This window comes from Anomalospiza imberbis, chromosome 6 (genome assembly GCF_031753505.1).
Source record: "Anomalospiza imberbis isolate Cuckoo-Finch-1a 21T00152 chromosome 6, ASM3175350v1, whole genome shotgun sequence".
NCBI lineage: Eukaryota > Metazoa > Chordata > Aves > Passeriformes > Viduidae > Anomalospiza > Anomalospiza imberbis.
Window position 1 is genome coordinate 40,286,497 of NC_089686.1, and position 17,891 is coordinate 40,304,387.

At 47.6% G+C, this 17,891-nt stretch overlaps 1 protein-coding gene across 6 annotated transcripts in view; it reads right to left on the minus strand.

The window, feature by feature from the left end:
- Window positions 1–16,537, minus strand: part of PRDM11 (PR/SET domain 11) — a 43,840-nt gene extending 27,303 nt beyond the window's left edge. The window contains exon 1 of one of the 6 annotated variants that reach the window (XM_068193693.1): window positions 16,275–16,537. Coding sequence is in view for 3 of the 6 variants with exons in the window: in XM_068193692.1 (XP_068049793.1) it covers window positions 15,762–15,986 (225 nt within the window). In the remaining 3 variants the exon portion in view is untranslated. Of the gene's footprint in view, window positions 1–640; window positions 716–14,795; window positions 14,895–15,761; window positions 16,162–16,274 lie in introns of those variants that run through there. The other 5 variants (XM_068193692.1, XM_068193696.1, XM_068193694.1 and 2 more) reach the window with 5 other exon arrangements.
- Between the last annotated feature and the right edge of the window lie 1,354 nt (window positions 16,538–17,891).

Below are 17,891 nucleotides of genomic sequence, written 5' to 3' on the forward strand. Positions count from 1 at the left end.
GTCCTGTACCCATACACCAGCCAGTGCTGCAATCAGGGCCTACCTAGCCTTCTCAGAGAAGAAGTTGTCTTTTCTGCAAAGTCTGCAGTAAAGCAGCTGAAGAGGGAGAAAGCTTGGGGAGCAGGAAAATGTTAAAAGACAAGAAGAGATAGGTGCTGCCCCAGAGCTGGTTAGCTGTGGGGCCTGCACTGTCACAGGAAAGGCGGATGCAGATGCTCTCAGTCAGAACAACCATCTGTGTTGGAAGCCTGGCAGAGAGGACACCTGGAGTTAAAACACCCATATCCCCCAATCATTTAGTAGGAAGAGATGCATGCCTTTGTTTCTGAAGATAAAATGACTTTTCCTTCCCCATTCTTGCCCCATGGAGTCTTACAGAGTGAGAGAAACCCTGTGATAACACAGTCTGACCTCCTGCCAAAGAAGGTCATTGTGCTTCCTTCAGCTCTGGTTAAACTACTGCATAGCTCCAAAAAAGGGGGAAAAAAGAAGAAGAAATAAACACTGTGTTTACTTTACACATGAAGCTCTGTGTTTTACTGTATGGCACATTATGCAGCCCGCCCCTCTCCTGGACCTCCCTGAACTCTCTTCTACTTATCAGCAACATTCCTGTGCAGCACACTGGCAGGAGCAGCACCTTGCACCAAGATAACGCCCTCCCTGCCCCTGCTCAGGATTGCCATGTTTGTGTCCAAGTGCCGCATTCACTTTCTGGTCACCATGCCCAGCTGGGGTTCTGTTTTCAGCTGGGGTTTCCAGTGAACCACCGTGCTGCTGTAAGAACCCTTGCTCCTGCTGCAGCTCCCAGACCATCACGCATCCTGCCAGCCCTCCCACCTTCACTGAGAGTAGGTGACTGCTTTAAGAGCGTCACACAACCCCTTGTTGTCCCACCCAGCACACGGCTGGCCCAAGTTCACCACTAACTCTCCTCTTTTCACTACCTGCAACTTGCCCAGATTTTGTTGCCCACAAACACAATCCAAATTAACTTTGTGCTTTTTTTCCCAAGACACCAACAATCTTAGAATCAAGAGAATCATTTAGGCTGCAAATGACCTTTAAGATCATCGTGTCCAAAGTAAATCTAGCTCTGCCAAGTCCACCACAAAATCATAAAATCATTTAGGCTGAAAACGACCTTTAAAATCATCAAGTCCAACCATAAACTTAGCATTGCCAAGTCCACCACTAAACCATATCCCTAAGTGCCATAGCTACATGTCTTTCAAATAACTCCCAGGGTTGGGGACTCAACTACTTCCCTGGGCAATTTGTTCTATGCTTGATAGCTCTTTTGTAATTTCCAATCTAAACTTACCCTGGTGCAACCTGAAGGTATTTTCTCTCATCCTATCACTTGTTAATAGGGAGAAGAGACCGATTTCTGCCTTTTGATTAGAACTGAGCCAAAAACCAAAAAATTCCCAGCTGAGACTACTTCACTACCAGCAATGGTAGTGTGACCCTTTATTTAGTCAGGTTTCCTTTAATGTACTGAATCACATAATAGCTTGGGTTGGAAGGGACCTTAAAGATCATCTAGTTCCAATCCCACTGCAGAGACAGCTTCCACTAGACCAAGCTGCTCAAAGTGCCATCCAATTTGGCCTTGAACATTTCCAGGGATGGGGCAGACACAGATTCTCTGTGTTCCAGTGCCACACCACCCTCACAGTAAAGAATTTTTTTCTAATATCTAATCTAATCTACCCTCTTTCAGTTTAAAGCCATTCCCCCTTGTTCTACTGCCACAGGCCCAGCCAAAAGTCTGTCCTCAGCTTTCTTAAAAGCTCCCTTCAAGGACTGAAAGGCAGCAATCAGGTCTCCCTGGAGTCTTCTCTTCTCCAGGCTGAACAATCCCAAGTCTCTCAGCCTGTCTTCGCAGGAGAGGTGCTCTAGCCCTCTGACCATCTTCACAGCCCTCCCTTCTCTGGACTCACTCCAACAGCGTGTGTGTGACACACTGAATCATCCCACCTATTTATTCCCATGACTTGTTGCACAATTTCAGTGCATTAAACATGCTAGACTTACTAACAGTTTTACCTTTAGTAAAATTATAGCAACACCAAAAAATCATACTATGTTAGAAAAGAACAATGTAAAAAAACCTGTACAGATTATTACAATTAATACCCCCTTAATTCATGACCAATCTGATCCGTATCAGCCGCTGCATTATTTTACTGGAAGCGAACATCAGAGTGCAGGTAGCCTAGTTTAATTTGCCCAGTTAAACGAAATTGGTCTACTTGCTTATGAGTAATAGACAACCTTTTTTTAAATCTAACTCATGATACATGCTTTTTTAAAAATTATTTTTAAATTAGCATTTATGGCTCAGAGAGCACTGCTCAGCCAGGCTTTTTAAAGTCCCTGGACACAAGCAAGCCAGAATAGCGAACTTTAAAATGTACTGCAAATAGCAGCTGTAGTAGCTGCTATTTGCTAATTTCCCAAGCTATTGCTACAACACAGAACATTATACTGCTTCTGTAACTAGTACCACCTTCTAGCTTTTCTCCCAGGAAAAAAAACATATGAAACTTCTCCAGTTCCTGACCTCAGCAGATGACCATGCTTTTAGGACTCTTTTAGCTTCTGATGTATACAAAGTGGTGGTTAATTTTTTGTAATTTCACTGCTCATTAATTCCTCTTTCTTGCCATTTCTCCTCCCCCTTTAGCTTTCTACAGCTACAAGAGTTTAGTTCACATTCTGCGGTTTTCACTCCCTCCACTTCATTGTTTTGGGGTTTTCTTGGCAGTTTTTATAATTGTGTTTGTTCTAGCACCTACATATGAAGAGCCTCTAAAGATTTCAGATGATATGGAGAAGCAGTATGTAAGCATAAGCACAGCAGCTCCATAGTTATTGCTGAGAATATTTCCAGGGTGTACTTGGCCTCACCTGTACATGTCCCTGTGCCTACCAGAACATTTAGCCCTCCCAATATTCAGTGGGTACACAGCCTACTGCAACATCCTAGCAGTATGCCAAAAGGCCAATCCCTACTGAGAGGGATGCTGTGATGACCCAGGTGCTGTCTGCATATAACATCACGTGCTTTGGACAGCAAAGGCAGTTGTGCACAGAAGTCCTTGGCAAACCCAGGACACCAGTGTGACTGCTACAAATCCCAAGAGGCATCCCTGGATCATCCCTGGGTTAACAGGCAGTGCCACATAATCCCTCATCTTTTCTTTACAAAGCAGGCAAGGACTTGTCACGTTTCTGCATGACACACAATTTAAGATACCCAGTGGCTCTGCCATATTGCTCAAAATCAGGGAAGTAGAAAACACAAGAACATCTGAGCTATTAATCTCCAATGCAGGGAAAAAAACCTCCAAATGGGATTAAGCATGAATGAACCTGTGAATTCCTGTCCTCAAGTATGCTGCCTTTATCACTGCCACTTTTGTAGTTATTAGTTAACAGTCACAGGCTCTTATCTGAGTGGATCGGCCTCCAAAACAGAGCTTTAATTTTACATTTTACTGGCAGGTTTCCCAGACTGGGACATTCCTTCATGTGAAACAGCCATACAGGAATCCATCCCCTCCTCAGCACACAGCTCCTTCACTCAGCTTCTCACTGCTGACCTTCTGGAGGTCATCCCCTCTTCTTTTAAGGAAGATCTTGCATAGCTTGTACCACATTTTGAAGCGCAGGCCCATGGTGAAAGATGGACATGAGTTCATACGCTTTTTCTACAGTTGCATACTATTACCAGAAATAGTAATCCAGAACAGTCAGCTACTGACAAGCTGAGAAGAGGGAATAAAGCGCAGCATTCAAGGCTCTGAGCTGCCCCCCATACAGCTGTGGAAGACCCAGGCTGACCGTTCTCCCTTACCAAGGTCCTTGGCCATGCCAACCACTTCAGGTCACTTTCTGAAGTACCAGCTGGCTATGCAGCTCATGCTTACAGCCAGCACAAACTTAGAAAGATCTAAGATCCCACAAAGTAAGAGGGAGAACCAGCTTGCTCTGAGGATGACCACTGTCCACAGACAGATAAAAGCCAATGCTCCACTGGGAAAATTGGTTTTGCCTAGATGGTTGCCACAGCATTTTCTCCACAAAAGTACAACATTTTTGTGGGTGAGGCTGTCCTGCACCTGGGGGTGCAGCGGAGCAGTGTCCTGGCACAGCAAAGGCTGGTGGCAGTAGGGCAAGTCCCTGTGACCTGCTTCCCAGCCTGCTGCAAGGCCAGGGCTCTTCTCTGATGGCCACGGAGCGAGGCTGAATAAAGCCAGCACTGAAGTAGCCACAAATTCACACTTAATTAGTGAAAACTATAGGTCACACATGATGTAGGATTTGAGCAGTCATGGGCTGTGACCAGGACTTGTTTAACTTGTTGTCAATTACACCACTACACTCAGGAGCCATAAATTCACCAGAAGTATGAAATATTTTGTTTGAGTTTCAAATTCTGAAAACACTGAAGAAGGTCAGGACTACAAGAAAGATACCTGGAAACACCACCAGTTTTTCTGCAGCTTTCTGAAGAAACTTGGAGAGTAAGCTTCAAAATAACAAAACTTAAACCTGTTTTACAGCAGGGAGGGCTGAGAGTTTCCAGTGGTTTTAACTTGCCCAAGACAGCAACTGACATGACAGGATGGGGTACCACAGCACCAAATTCCCATGGTCATCCTCACTGCAGATAAGTTGGGAACAGGGAAATTTTGGTTTGACAACCTGGAACTCCTCCTGTAGTCTCAAATGGATGTGAGATGAGTTCACACTGTCACTCTTACATGGTTCATTGGCAAAACATGTTATCAAAACCCTCCATGATCTGCTTCAGACACATTTCAGAGGGGGAAGAAGACAGAAAACCTCTGAAATAACCGCTGAACCAGTCTTAAGTTTGTTTTATGATGGTTTCTAGTGAAGATGGAACATACTGATAGCTTTACAAGATTTGTCACAAAATTCTGTGTTGTGGTCTCAGAGCATTTGCCCTTTGTAGGTCTCAGAAAGAGTAGGAAAAGGATCAATGTGCTGGTCCATGCACGGTCATGAATGAGCATAGCCTATGCAAATCAGGTATTACTCAATGCAACTTTTCCATGTTAAGTGTTGAGTAAGGACTCAAAGAAGCAAGATGCTGACAATGTAAAGCTCCCATGCAGCCTAAAAGCCTCTGAAACAGTGAAACAAACCACAGAACCAAGGCAGGTACTGCAGCTGAAAGAATATGTAAGTGACTTGCATTTTTAAAATACATGGAAACTTCTCATTTTTCCTGCTCCCTGACATTGATCTCACAGCTTCACAGTTTTAGGGTAGAAATGAGAATTCAGACAATCTGACTGACACCCCTTATGTCCCACTCCTTTCCTTTTAGCCTACAAAAAGGACAAAACCTCTGAGACAAGCAAGAGGAAGAGAAGCCAACATTTCATGAGTTTATCTCAGTTGTTAATCCCCACCACAGACAAGTCATATGTGATTCTTTTTAGTTCCGGGCACCAGGCAACAGTTCTTTCAAAGGGCCCTGGAACCTGATGGGAAAGGCTGAAATACCCAGCATGCTGGGACACTGCTTTGAGCAACTGGAAAGAATTGCTTCCCAGGTTAATGGCTGTAATAAACCTCACCATCTTTGGTCAGAACCGTCAGTTGCGCTTCTTTGCCTCTGGCTTCAACATAAATATATACCTACATTTATAAAGTTAAAACAGACACAAAGCCCCAGTACTAAAACTAGATGTTATTTTACCATTTTTCTCCCTAAGGACAGAATAAGAGTACAACTAAGTGGCAGCTGTAAGCCTTCTTCCTTAAGGCACTACTGAAAGGTGTTTGGATAGCAATAGTGATAAGCACTGAATAAAACCACATACATAGCAGAGCCCTGGATATGTACCCATGCAGTATCTTCTTAGCTTTCCAACCATTTGTATCATTCTTCTGTGTAACTCTTCCAATTTTCTCTGTATTATTTCAAGATGCTGGCACTAGAAAACCACACTGATGTAAGACTGATTCTGAAGTAAATATAAGGTTTACAGATGTAAAACTACCTTCTCACCCTGATTCATTACCATCCTGTTTGTGTCCAAAATCATGGCTGTCTTTTCCCACTAGGACCTGGCACAGAAAGCTCCCCGGGGCCATGTGCCCATTCTGACTCCTATGTTCTCACACGGGACTGCTCAGGACACAACCTCCCTTCACAGATCACGTTCAGTACATGCCTTTCCAGGTTCATAAATCTCCACTTGTCTGCATGAAAATGAATCAGTTTCAATAATCTCATTTACCAAACAAACTGCATTACACTGTCCTGTCCCTATCAACAGCTACAATTCACCAAACATGCTTCATCTACAGTTTGCCAGTGATGAGTCATGTCTTCTGCATCATTAAGTAAGTGTCAGGCAGAACTGGCTTCTTCCCTTCCCCTTATCTGAAGAGAAGGGTCATCAAGTCTACTTCTTTGAAAACACAGCCTCCACATATCATGTTGCAGAGACTCTTCTGTAAAATGATCAAGCTCTAGCTTAAAATAGCTGGATTATTTGCTCCCCTCATCTAAGGTGGCAATGCCAGAACCATGATCTTTTGATGTCGAGAAGATATTTTGTACATTCATCTTAAAGTCAATTCTCAAACAGTTGATTTATTAGTGTGCTAGTACTATCCTTAACCTTAGAGTATCCTTCATCCTCCTTACTGTTTATACTGCCATTTCAGCTTATTTATTGGATGCTGGTTCTCTATCAATCACTGCCTTCACTTCCTAAGCCACATATATTTTATTGATATTCTCTGGCACTGGATATTAATTGGATTCTCACACACTGAGTTAGCTGCCTTTTATATGTAATTGTATATCACATCTAGAGATGTCTCTTTAAACCAACAGTAAACTTCTCCAAGAACAAAATCAGACCTTTCTAAGAAGTACAAAACACTTTCCATGACAGCAATTTTCAGGCATGGATAATTTTATATTTACCCAGGATTGGTGTCATGCTACCCAGCTTTTATATTCCTGGGCCATTTACTTGGCAATTTTCAAAACTATCCCAACACAATCACTCATTCAGTCTCCTGCATTTGCTGCAATCCACCAAGACTGAATAAAAGTGAACACGAGCAAGCTAGAGACCTCCTCTTATTCATCTAGTGCTCACTATATTTCAAGGGAATGCGCTTTTTTTCCTTAGCACAGCTGCCAGCAAAACCACTCACCAACAGGACCCCATGCTACACAACTCCCACCTGAGTCCCTTCAACTTCTGAATAATGAACTTATCCTTCCCTTGCTGCTGGGCCAGCTGTCAGCCCCAATGGCACTCAAGGGTACACAGTTCAACAAAGGGAAGCAGAGATGTGAATTCATTGCCCAAATGACTTTTTACTCTCATTCATGGACAGACAAAAAAAGCTGGAGAGAGGAAGTGTTTGGTAGGCACATGAGGCTGGGCCACTGTCACACTCCTGCTCTTCTGCTGTGTTGAGAGAGGGAAAAGACACTGGAGTGTCTTTAATGCTTTATAAAGCACGTGCAGGAAATTCAAAATGCCCTGATCAGGTCCTGCCAGCATCACTGTGCACCTGGGACCCTGCCACATAGCACTGAGCATCTGCCTGCCATCTCACTGCCCACAGTGAGGTCGCATGCACCTAGAAGACCCCTGCACCTGTGCAGGCTGATCAGCCTACACATTTTTTAGACGAGCAACACTAGTGATTCATGTATTTCAACAATGATGGAGTAAAAAGGGAAAGGGAAAGCGTGGGGGTGGGCAGGAAGCAAACTCCAGACATTAGTTTCTAAATAGCAGATGTGGCCATTCTGGCTAGCAAACTTCCACTTTAATTTCTAACCCACAGAGATGGGAAATGATTCATGAAAAATCAACAGGATAAAATTAGCTGGAAGGCAGAGGGATAATTCATGCAACCCAACCGTCATGGGCTGAAGTGCCAGCACTACCTGGCATTTCAGCCTCTGATGCCCTTCAGTCACTGGCACCTGGCCAGCAATCAGCTCTACATATATTTCCTTAGTGTCAAAATTAGCCCCTCTGAAAGCACATCCATCTTCTAAAAAGATGGCCTTTCACTCAACACTTTTCCAGAAGTTCCAGCTTTTCCTTTCTTTAAAAAAGAAAGATTACCTGCAGTATGCTGTCTTTTTCTTCCACTGGTGAATGTTTGGCTGTGTTAGAAGACCAATGGATGGACAGGCTTGCACACACGTCTGTGAGCCATGGCCAAGCTATGCACTAAAATCAAACTGCCCCAACAACTCAGAAAATTCAGTGCATTTTGCCAGAGCTCCTTTTTCCCGCACAAAACCAACAACCTACTCAACAGGAACAACCAAGTGCTGGTCTGCCTTAACATACACCAGTGATTCTGTCAGGAATCATAAAACACGATCTCACTCTTGATACAGTCACTTAACAGAAATTTTCTTGAGCAGACTATCACTTACAAATCCTAACTCAAATCTCTTTATCCCAAAGGCCAATGAGAAACTTCCACTCCTACAAGAGACCTCTGGACTTCCAGGAGGCACCTGGTTATTGAACAATTCTCCCTCCCACCACCCAACTCAAAAGCTTCAGGAATCAAACGTATAATTGTAAAGCCTCTGGAGCACCAATACTTCTAGGCAGGCAGTTTCAGGTGCAGGGGAATCCCCATTCCATTGGGACCTATGAGTACAGATGTATAACAAAGCTAAAATCCTGCTTTGGCACCATTTATCTAGTTGGTGCCTGTTTCTGTGGAAGAATGTTACAGGACAGTTCCTCTATGCTTGTTACAGTGGTTTCACTCTACTTGGACTTCAGGACATGACAGGCATCTACTTTCTTTTTACTTGTTCAGCAAAAAGGGAAAGAGTATGTGGAAGAAAATGAGAAGGGAGGAGCTATCTTACTTTCACTTGTTCCCAAAATTCTGACAAACTAGCTCAGTCCTTTAAAAGCACTAACAAACACAGCAGGCAAAATGAGAACACATCAACTGTTCCATAAAATGCAGAGAAAGCAAAAGCAAGAGCAGTATTTATTTCTCCTCATTTGTACCCTCTTGCAGGCCATTAGGAAGATAAGATCTCGCAGCACAACAGACATTATTCAGAGCTGGTAAATCTGTCTACAGGTTAGGGACTCATGTTACATGGCTTGGATGAGTAGTGGCTGAGCATGGGTCACACCGACCCCCTTTTCCTTGGGACAGGCAGCAGTCCAGATACTCCCAGTGTCAGATCTGCCAAGAAACCAGATATCCGTGTGCTGAATTCACCACCACCACAATTTGATCTGCACATTCCCTTCTATACAGAGAGAGGGGTGTTCAGACCCTGTATATCCCAACACAGCTAACTAGAAAAAAATTTCCAGCAGGGGCCAAGCACTTCTGGTCTACATGTGCAACCTTAAGTGCATCTTCTACATAAAGGTACTGGGTTGCACTGAAATACCTGGTCCTTTACACTATAGATATTTTTAAAACACTGATTAGCGGAAGCACAGAGCCCAAGAACTCATTCAATTCCAGTCCAAAAAGCAGACGGAGCATGTCAGAATAATGTCATGTGTGCAAGTCACTAAGGGACTACAAACATTCACCACCTATCCTAGAAGAATTCAAAAGCAACATCTCAACACCTGACTAGTAATGAGACCTGGTTAAAAAAAACACCCAGCCAATCACCAGTTAACTCCATTGCAGCTAGAGAGGACACATTAGCATCTGTTTCAGCACATCTAGGAGATGCAATAGTGGATCTGCTGTTCTGGAGCTACCACCTTTGCAATAGCAATGCAGCATTAGCTGGTGGGACTTGGCACTGAGGGTCAGGCACCTCTACACCCACATAGCAGCTGGCCCTTCCCCACCTCAGGTAGAATTTTCAAGGAAAAAAGCAACTTACAATACCATATATAATAATGTTGTCTTTATAATCACAAAGGGAAAAGAAAATTAGTAATTTAAAAGCTTCTAGTCTTCAAAAGCTGATTGAACTAATTTGATCCCGGAAAAGATAATCGGCAAGCCTAGGTGTGAAACATGACAACTATGGAACATATTTTATTGCTCATAAAAGTATACTTCTGTGTCATCAGTATGGATTTTTCCCTCAGTCAGTTTCCAAGTGTTTTCATTAATATCCCCAAAACTGATAAAAAGACTGGACTCTGCAAACTGTGGCGTATCTAGCATTCCCATTAGCATTTCCAAGCATGGAGTCTCCAAGTCAAAGAAAGAGCAGACCACATGAAGTACTCCAGCAGCATCAGAAGAAATTAAAAAACCCAAACAACAGCAAATCACCTTAAAATACATAGACATGAGGGAGTCAAGGTTTATACAAATGAAAGGTGTAAAGAGGAACATACCAGGTCAAACTTAGGACATCTTCCAAGGAAGATGCTGTGAACACTTAATTTAGAGTCTACAGTCGAAGGTCCACATTTAACTCCAACTAGCATATTATGATGCACTTTATATGATACATTTTCAAAATAAAGCTTCATTGTACTAAAAAAGGAAAGCACTGGAAAATATTTCATATTGATTATCAGCCTGCAAATAACTGATGGCCCTGACCAACATAAGCTCCAATTAGCAGCCTTCAGCACTCTGAAAGAGTGTTAGTGGAGGACCATTGGAGCTGTGTTCCCCAGACGCCCTGATCCATAGTCAGGAGCCTGGAGCCAGTGCCCTGCAGCCCACAGAGACGACCTGGCTTGGGGACCAGCACAGGATGCTCAGTGCCTCAGCTCCCACTGCGCAAGGCAGGAGCAAGGCTGGCTCTCAGGAAAGCTAATTACAGCAACCCTAGAGCTGCTTCGTGAGTTAATCCCCCACATCACCTCCCATGAACTTTTGCCACTCTGTCCTTACACATCTCCCCCATTACCCACAGCCAGGTTTCCATGGGCAGAAGCCAGCCCCAGCTGACAGCAGCACAGGCAGCAAGGCAAGTGCTGGGAGTGGCAGCCCCAGTAGGGCTTGATGCCAAGAGTTTAGAACAGCAGCCCCTCCTCTGGGACAAGTCACTACAGGCGAAGGAAAACTAGCCTTGCTGAAAAGCCAAAGTCTGAGGAAGGGAGAAAGGGGGCAGAGAAAGGAAGCCATTTATCAGAGCATGCTCAAACTGGACAACTTGGCTTATGACAGACCCTTCTGATGGGCCCCTTACGGACGGCTGTCCATGAGCGAGGGACTGCATTGAAACAGCTCTGCAGTACGCACTACTGACTGACTGCTGGAGGCTGCCAGTTCCTGCAGCTTAAACCTTAAATTATATCTATAATGCTTTTACCTTCTAACTGCAAAGGAACTGTTCTGAGCCCAAGTACTGCCTTCCAGCCTTGCAGAGAGAAATGCCCATTCAGCAACAGCTCAGAGGGATACAATTATCCTGCCCCCACAAATGGAGCCATGACCAAGAAACACAACAGCAAAGCTTTAAGTGTCAATATTTTGAATTGTTTGACTGTCTCTGCAGAAACATATGCTCTTGCACTTATGTGAAGAGCTCGGGATGGAAGTTGGAAAAATGCCTGTGCTAGTACCACCTTCAATTCTAGCTGAACTTCAAAGCCTAGGTGCAGCGGACAGTGACCAGACATCTAAAAAACCACATGGAAAATGTCATTCTAGTTGCCAAGTCAAAAATTTCTCCTTCATCCCTGCTTTTTGGCTCTCAATTCTCCCAGTCTTTTCTATCAGTATTGTCTCTCACGCTGCGCATTAAAAAGAAAAACTCCAACATGGCATACTTGTGTTGCCCTCCTCCTGGATGGACCAGATTTCTTGGCCATCCATCTTGGCTGCCGCTACCTTTCAAAAATGACACAGCATTGCTCTGTTTCCCATTGCTCTTTGGTCTCTTATACCTGCAAAATTCTTTCCTTTCCTTTCCTTTTCCCTCATCTTCTTTCCAAAGATGCCATACAGGACTGCATGAACCTCTCACCTTGTCCTCTGCCTTTCTTAGGGAGGTTGGACTTGGTATTGGAATCCACTTGCACAAACAAGTTTAACTAGGAGGAATTCCTGAAAAGCCACATTTTACTATGTAGATTTAGAAGGAACGTTTCTCTATAGGCTTTATTTAAAAACACCTTTGGTAGCAGAAAAGAGGTCACAGGGAAAACAGAAAACCCTGTGAAATTTAAAGCCTTCTTTACTCCAGAGGCAGAGTAAATGCAGAGGCATCAGTGCAACAGGAGGCACTAAAACTGCCTGCAACTGCACAAGAGCTGTGGTTCAAGAAACTTCACCCACTACAACAGAGCCTCAGGCAGGAGCGCAGTACAGTCGCGCTTACAATGAGAAACGCCACAGCATGACAAGGGCTGAAACGTGAAGCAGCAAAGCCAGCATCCCACAGCAGGGCTGCCCAGCTGCCAGCCAGCAGGAATTCTGTCACTTGCTCAATGCCAGCGGATATTGCACGTGCTGACTCCCTTCACTGGCTATGCCTGTGCCTCAAGCAGCTCTCAGCCCCAGGGTCTGGAGGGTCTGTGCTCAGGTGAGAGAAGAGATCAGGCAAAGCAGCACTGACGCAAGAAGATACATCAAGCAAACCCTGATGTGTATCCAGCTGACTCCAGATTTCTTAAAATGCCAGAAAGCTGCAATGCAAACTGAAGAATAAAAGTGATATTTGCTTGTTTTGGCTTTACTTAGGAAAACCACAGGTCTCAGGTATACATATTCCCAGTGCAGAGGAGGCATCAGAAGTTCCCACATGCACTCACTCCACTAGAAACAAGTCACTACTTCTCACTGGTCCAGTCTTCACATCAAGTTTTAGCAGCTTATTTCTTTGTTCTGAAGGTCCCCAAGTTAACCTATAGCATTACTATTTGGCTATCAAAGAAAAAAACAAACCCAAACCATTTTGTCTTTGGGACTACATTTAGCTTCTCTGTGCAAATTTTCACATCCATGTAACACCACTGGATTGGCAGTAATGATTTTAAATATGCTACCCCAAAGTGTCACAAATATTGGGCAGCATTTTAAGAGCTCTGGAAATGGTTTAGTAGCACCAAGGGACAGGCCCTGCTAACAGCAACTTTAAGAATAAGGAGTTTAGGTAGAAGCATATACGTATCTTGCATAAATGGACATGGGGAAAAAAATACTTATAACCCCACAACTCCACTTGGGAATTAACCAGCATGAGAAAGAAGTGATGAAAAGAAAAAATAATATTTAAAAAAACACAGAAGGATAAAGCATACGTGTCACCCTCTACAAAAAGGCCAAAGACCTCTCTTGCCTAGGCTTGTTGTATTTCTCATTGATATACCCACTTTGATTCCTAACTCAGAGTGGCAACTTCCACTCCCCACAATGCCTGTAGCTCCCTGATCGTAAAGCCAGTCTGCTGCAGTGCAGGAGCCCTCCTGCTTCAGGCTCCTCATGCAGTGTTCATAACCTTTACACTGCTCCTACCAATTTCAAGCAGTTCCATCACTTTCCAGCAAGGAATACGAGCAACAAGCTGCCCCCATCCCATCCCAGTAAGATGGACCTTGCATCAATACATAAAATATCAGGTTTCAAACAAGTCCTTGCTTTTGCCCTCATTATTTAAAATCAGGTACTATCCTCACAATACTGTATCCTCCCCTTTATTTGTTAAAAAAGTGCAAGTAATTGCTATCAGCGAGCAATAAGGCTGATATTGAGAATCCCCCACAAACTGCGCCAGAAAGCACCATGCTTCATGCATGGTCCCCAAAGATGCTAGAGGAACAGCAGGCCAGCATCCCAAAACCAAAGAGCTCCACACCAAAGCCAGCACTGAGTCAGGAGCCTCAGGAACTCCTTCATGCTCCACAAACAGCTCAAAGGAGCAGTAGCCTTTGACATGACTCCTGGGCAGGAGAGAAAAACAACTTGCCCTGGTCCCATTACTCCATGTCGCAGTGAGATCGGTCAATTCAGCATTCAGCCAAGAGCCAAACTTCAGCATCTCCCATGGCTACCTTAAATCCTCCCTGGTGAGTGGTTCCAGCAGCCAGCCCCTCTTTGCTAACACAGTCCTTGGCCATGCCAACATATGAACTCTTTGCAGGCTGCATGTATTTCAAGAGCTCCATGGCACTCAGCTCTGTGCTAAACTACTCCTTCTAGAGCAGGAGCACCTTTGGTCCAAAAGCACCCCTTGCAAGAAGCAAACATCCATCGTTTCAATACTTTTGTTTCTGACTGCAGCTTGCACTTGAAAAGCAAAAGCGGTTTATACACAATTCATCAGAAAGTCAGGAGACTCATTTCCCTTTCCACTTTCACTGCTTATAATCTTGGTCATTAGACAAACAGAAATTTAGGGGATGTAAAGCCCAACCCAGGCAGTGAGCTTGTGCTCTGCCACTCTCACAGGGAGCTAAACCTTGCCGGCAGGACCGGATCCAAGGGGCTGCTGGATATTTCGGGCTGGGGCTCCTTTGCTACTCAACAAACTGCTGCACACACCTGCAGTGCTGGAAAACAATCCTATCTTACAGTTAGGCTGGTATTTTTTTAAGCTGGTTCTGCCAGTTCTCCTCCCACTTATGAGAGGCATTAATCACAGGAAAAAGAGGAAGCAACAGTGAGCCAACAGTTTTGCCCACAGGCCAGTTTTTTTTTTTTGTTTTTGTTTTTTTTTTTTTTTTTAGGGATCTGAAAAGGAGACTCTGGAGGCATCTTCCATTTCTCTCTGAAACAGAAGTGATATAGCACCATTTGCAAAGAAACTTGAGAAATTCTGGAAGTTAAAAAAAACCAAACAAACCCACAGAGGGAAGAAGGCCCAAGAAGATGCATCTGGAGTTTTTCTGCGCGAGTTAAGAGAGCATCCCGGCTGAGCGGCGCAAGGGCAGCTCTGCCCTGCGTCTGTGCACGGGGCGCCAGCGATGCCGCAGGGGTGCCCGTGTCTCTCACGGGGTGGGGGATGCCCTCGTCCCGCACGGGAGTGCCCGTGTTCCCGGGGGGTGCCCGTGCTCCCGGGGGGTGCCCGTGTTCCGGGGGGTGCCCGTGTTCCCGGGGGTGCCCGTGTTCCCGGGGGGTGCCCGTGTCCCCGGGGGGTGCCCGTGTCCCCGGGGGTGCCCGTGTTCCCGGGGGGTGCCCGTGTCCCCGGGGGTGCCCGTGCTCCCGGGGGTGCCCGTGTTCCCGGGGGGTGCCCGTGTCCCCGGGGGTGCCCGTGTTCCCGGGGGTGCCCGTGTTCCCGGGGGGTGCCCGTGTTCCCGGGGGTGCCCGTGCTCCCGGGGGTGCCCGTGTTCCCGGGGGGTGCCCGTGTTCCCGGGGGGTGCCCGTGTCCCCGGGGGTGCCCGTGCTCCCGGGGGTGCCCGTGTTCCCGGGGGGTGCCCGTGTCCCCGGGGGTGCCGCCCGGGAGCGCCCCGCCCCCGCGTTCCAATGTGGCGCGCGCCCGCCCGCCCCCGCCGCCCATTGGCCGCCGGCCGCGTCAGTCGCCGGCCCCGCTGGCGGGGCGGGGGGGCCGGGCGGGCGCAGCCGCGGCGCGGGCGGGAGCGGCGCGGCGGGAGCGGCGGGGACGGGCCGGGCCCCGCGCAGCCCGCCCCGAGGGGGAAAAGCGAGGCGGGCGGGGAAGCGGGGGAGATACCTGTGCCCGCGGGTCTCCGCCGCCGCCGCCCCACCCGTTGCGGGCACCCTTCGGCCGGACCTCCCCCCCGGGCTGAGACGGGTTTCCCCCCCGCGCTCCGCAGCCATTTTCGTGGCCACCTTGGCTACCAGCGAGGCTGACTCACCTCGGCACTGCGGGCGCGGAGAGCCCGCCTCGGCGTCGGGGGGCCCGCTCCGCCCGGGAGGGGCGGGGGGAGCCCGGCTGGCTGCGCCCTCCCACCCCGCCGGCCCCGCTGGCTAGTCCCAGGCGAGGACGGGTCCCGGGGCCGGGCCGGGCTCGGCGGAGGCGGCAGCGGCGGCTCCCTCCCTCCCGGCCGTGACCACCATCTTATTAGCACAGGAAATGACATGGAGAACGGAAGAGAGGGGCGTTCGGGGGCCGAGCCCGGGGACCCCCCGAACCGGGGGGAGGCGCCGCCGGCCCGCCCGGCCCGGCCTGGCCCGGCCCGGCCCGGCCCGCCCAGGCTCTCCTCCGCGGCATTCCCGCTTTCCTTCCAAATACCCGCGGTGGGAAAAGAGGAGGGGGAAAAATAATAAAAAACAAACCCCAAAAGCCGCATACAGCTGGTGGTGGGGGGGGAACACCAAAAACAAACGCAGAAGAAGCCGAGCAAGCCCAAACCGCCCGCCGTTCCCACCTCCTGCTCCGGAGCTTGCGAGTTCCGCGCGGAGCCGCCAGCGATCAGCGCCCGCGGCCGGCCGGGGGCTCGGGGGAGCTCTGGAGGACAAAACCCGCCCGGACGGCCCGCGGGCACCGCGCGGGGGGAGCCGCCGACCGAGGGGGCCCGTCCCGGCCGAGCCGCCGGGCTCCCCCCCGGGCGCTGCCGCGGCCACCACCTGCCGCCGCCCGGCAGCCGCCGCGGCGCCCCGCGGAGCGGGACCCGGCCGCCCGCCCGCGCCCTCGGGGCCGCCCGCCTCCGGGCCACGGCGGCCAGACGTGACCCTCGCCCGCAGCCGTGCCCCGGGGCTCCCCCGCCGGCCAGGGCCAGAGGCGGAGTTGCCCCGCGGCGGGCGCCTGTTCCCCCGGCAGCGCCCCGCGCCTCTGCCCGCCCGTCGGGAGCCTCATGCTCTTCGCGGGAAAAAGTGAATGAGAAGACGCGCTGTTTCCCCGGCGCTCGGAGCTCGATCATATTTCAGATTACCCCCCCAAAAGTAACCCACCCAACAGCAACAGTAACAACAAACCCTACCCTCGAGCTCTGCGCAGAAATTGCGGGAAACATGAGGGATGACAAAAAGTAGGCACAATTTAATAAACAGAGGAAGCATGTCTCACCATAAAACAAATTCTAAATAAAAACCATCTGCGAGCATTAAATTTGAAACAATGCAAACTCTTCAGCTGCTTTGCCAAAAGAGGCACAACGGGGGGTAAAGAGAGGAATGGATAAATAGCCATAATTTTCCAGTTCCTTCAGCTGACAATGGACTTGTATGCAAACAGGGCTGTGGTGACAATGTGCCGGATTGGATTCTTGGAACTACTTCCCATTTTCTGTAGCCCTCATAAACATCGTTTTCTGCAGTCCTGAGGAATAAATTCTCTCCTGATACTCTCCACTCTGAAGTGCCTACTATGCAAAGCTGGTATAAAGGAGAGAAAAATTGAGTGAGGACAAAAAGTAAAAAAGTATATAGCCCAAGCGAAATAGAGGCCTGCTTCTGCCATCCTTGAGCTGCTTCTACTGCTCTCACTGAGCAATGTGGGGTGGCAGAACTTCAGGGTTAGGTCTTGATGTATCACTTAATTTAAATTGCCTGGCAGAACAACAAGGAAGGTAATCAACTCAGGTTCAAAATAAGCTCTCTTTGTAAAAGCAGCCAGTGTGGCACAGATGATTGTTCGGAAGTTCAAATGAGTATCAGTCCTCAGATCTCCAACTGTAGTTTGCTCTCTGTTCCCCATTTCTAACCTCTGGGGAGAGGATTCCTTCTCAGAGGAAAAGCGTGCGGTGTCATTTTACCCCTTCCAGTAATTGCAGATAGATGGACTTTGAGGCACTTGCACTTGCCTTGGAAAGACCATAAGCTGTCAGCACCTTCAGACTCCTCAGAAATATTAGAGATCCTAATAGAGCTGCCCTAGTTTGCAGTTTCTCTCTGTGTGCTGAAATGTGTGAGAACACTCAACTGGCAGTAAGTGCAACAATGGGTTTGTAAATATGATTGATGAATGAACCAAGAGGAAAAATAATAACTAAAAAAACAATAAAAATCAAATGAGTAATACAAATGCACACTGAATGCCAGGCTAA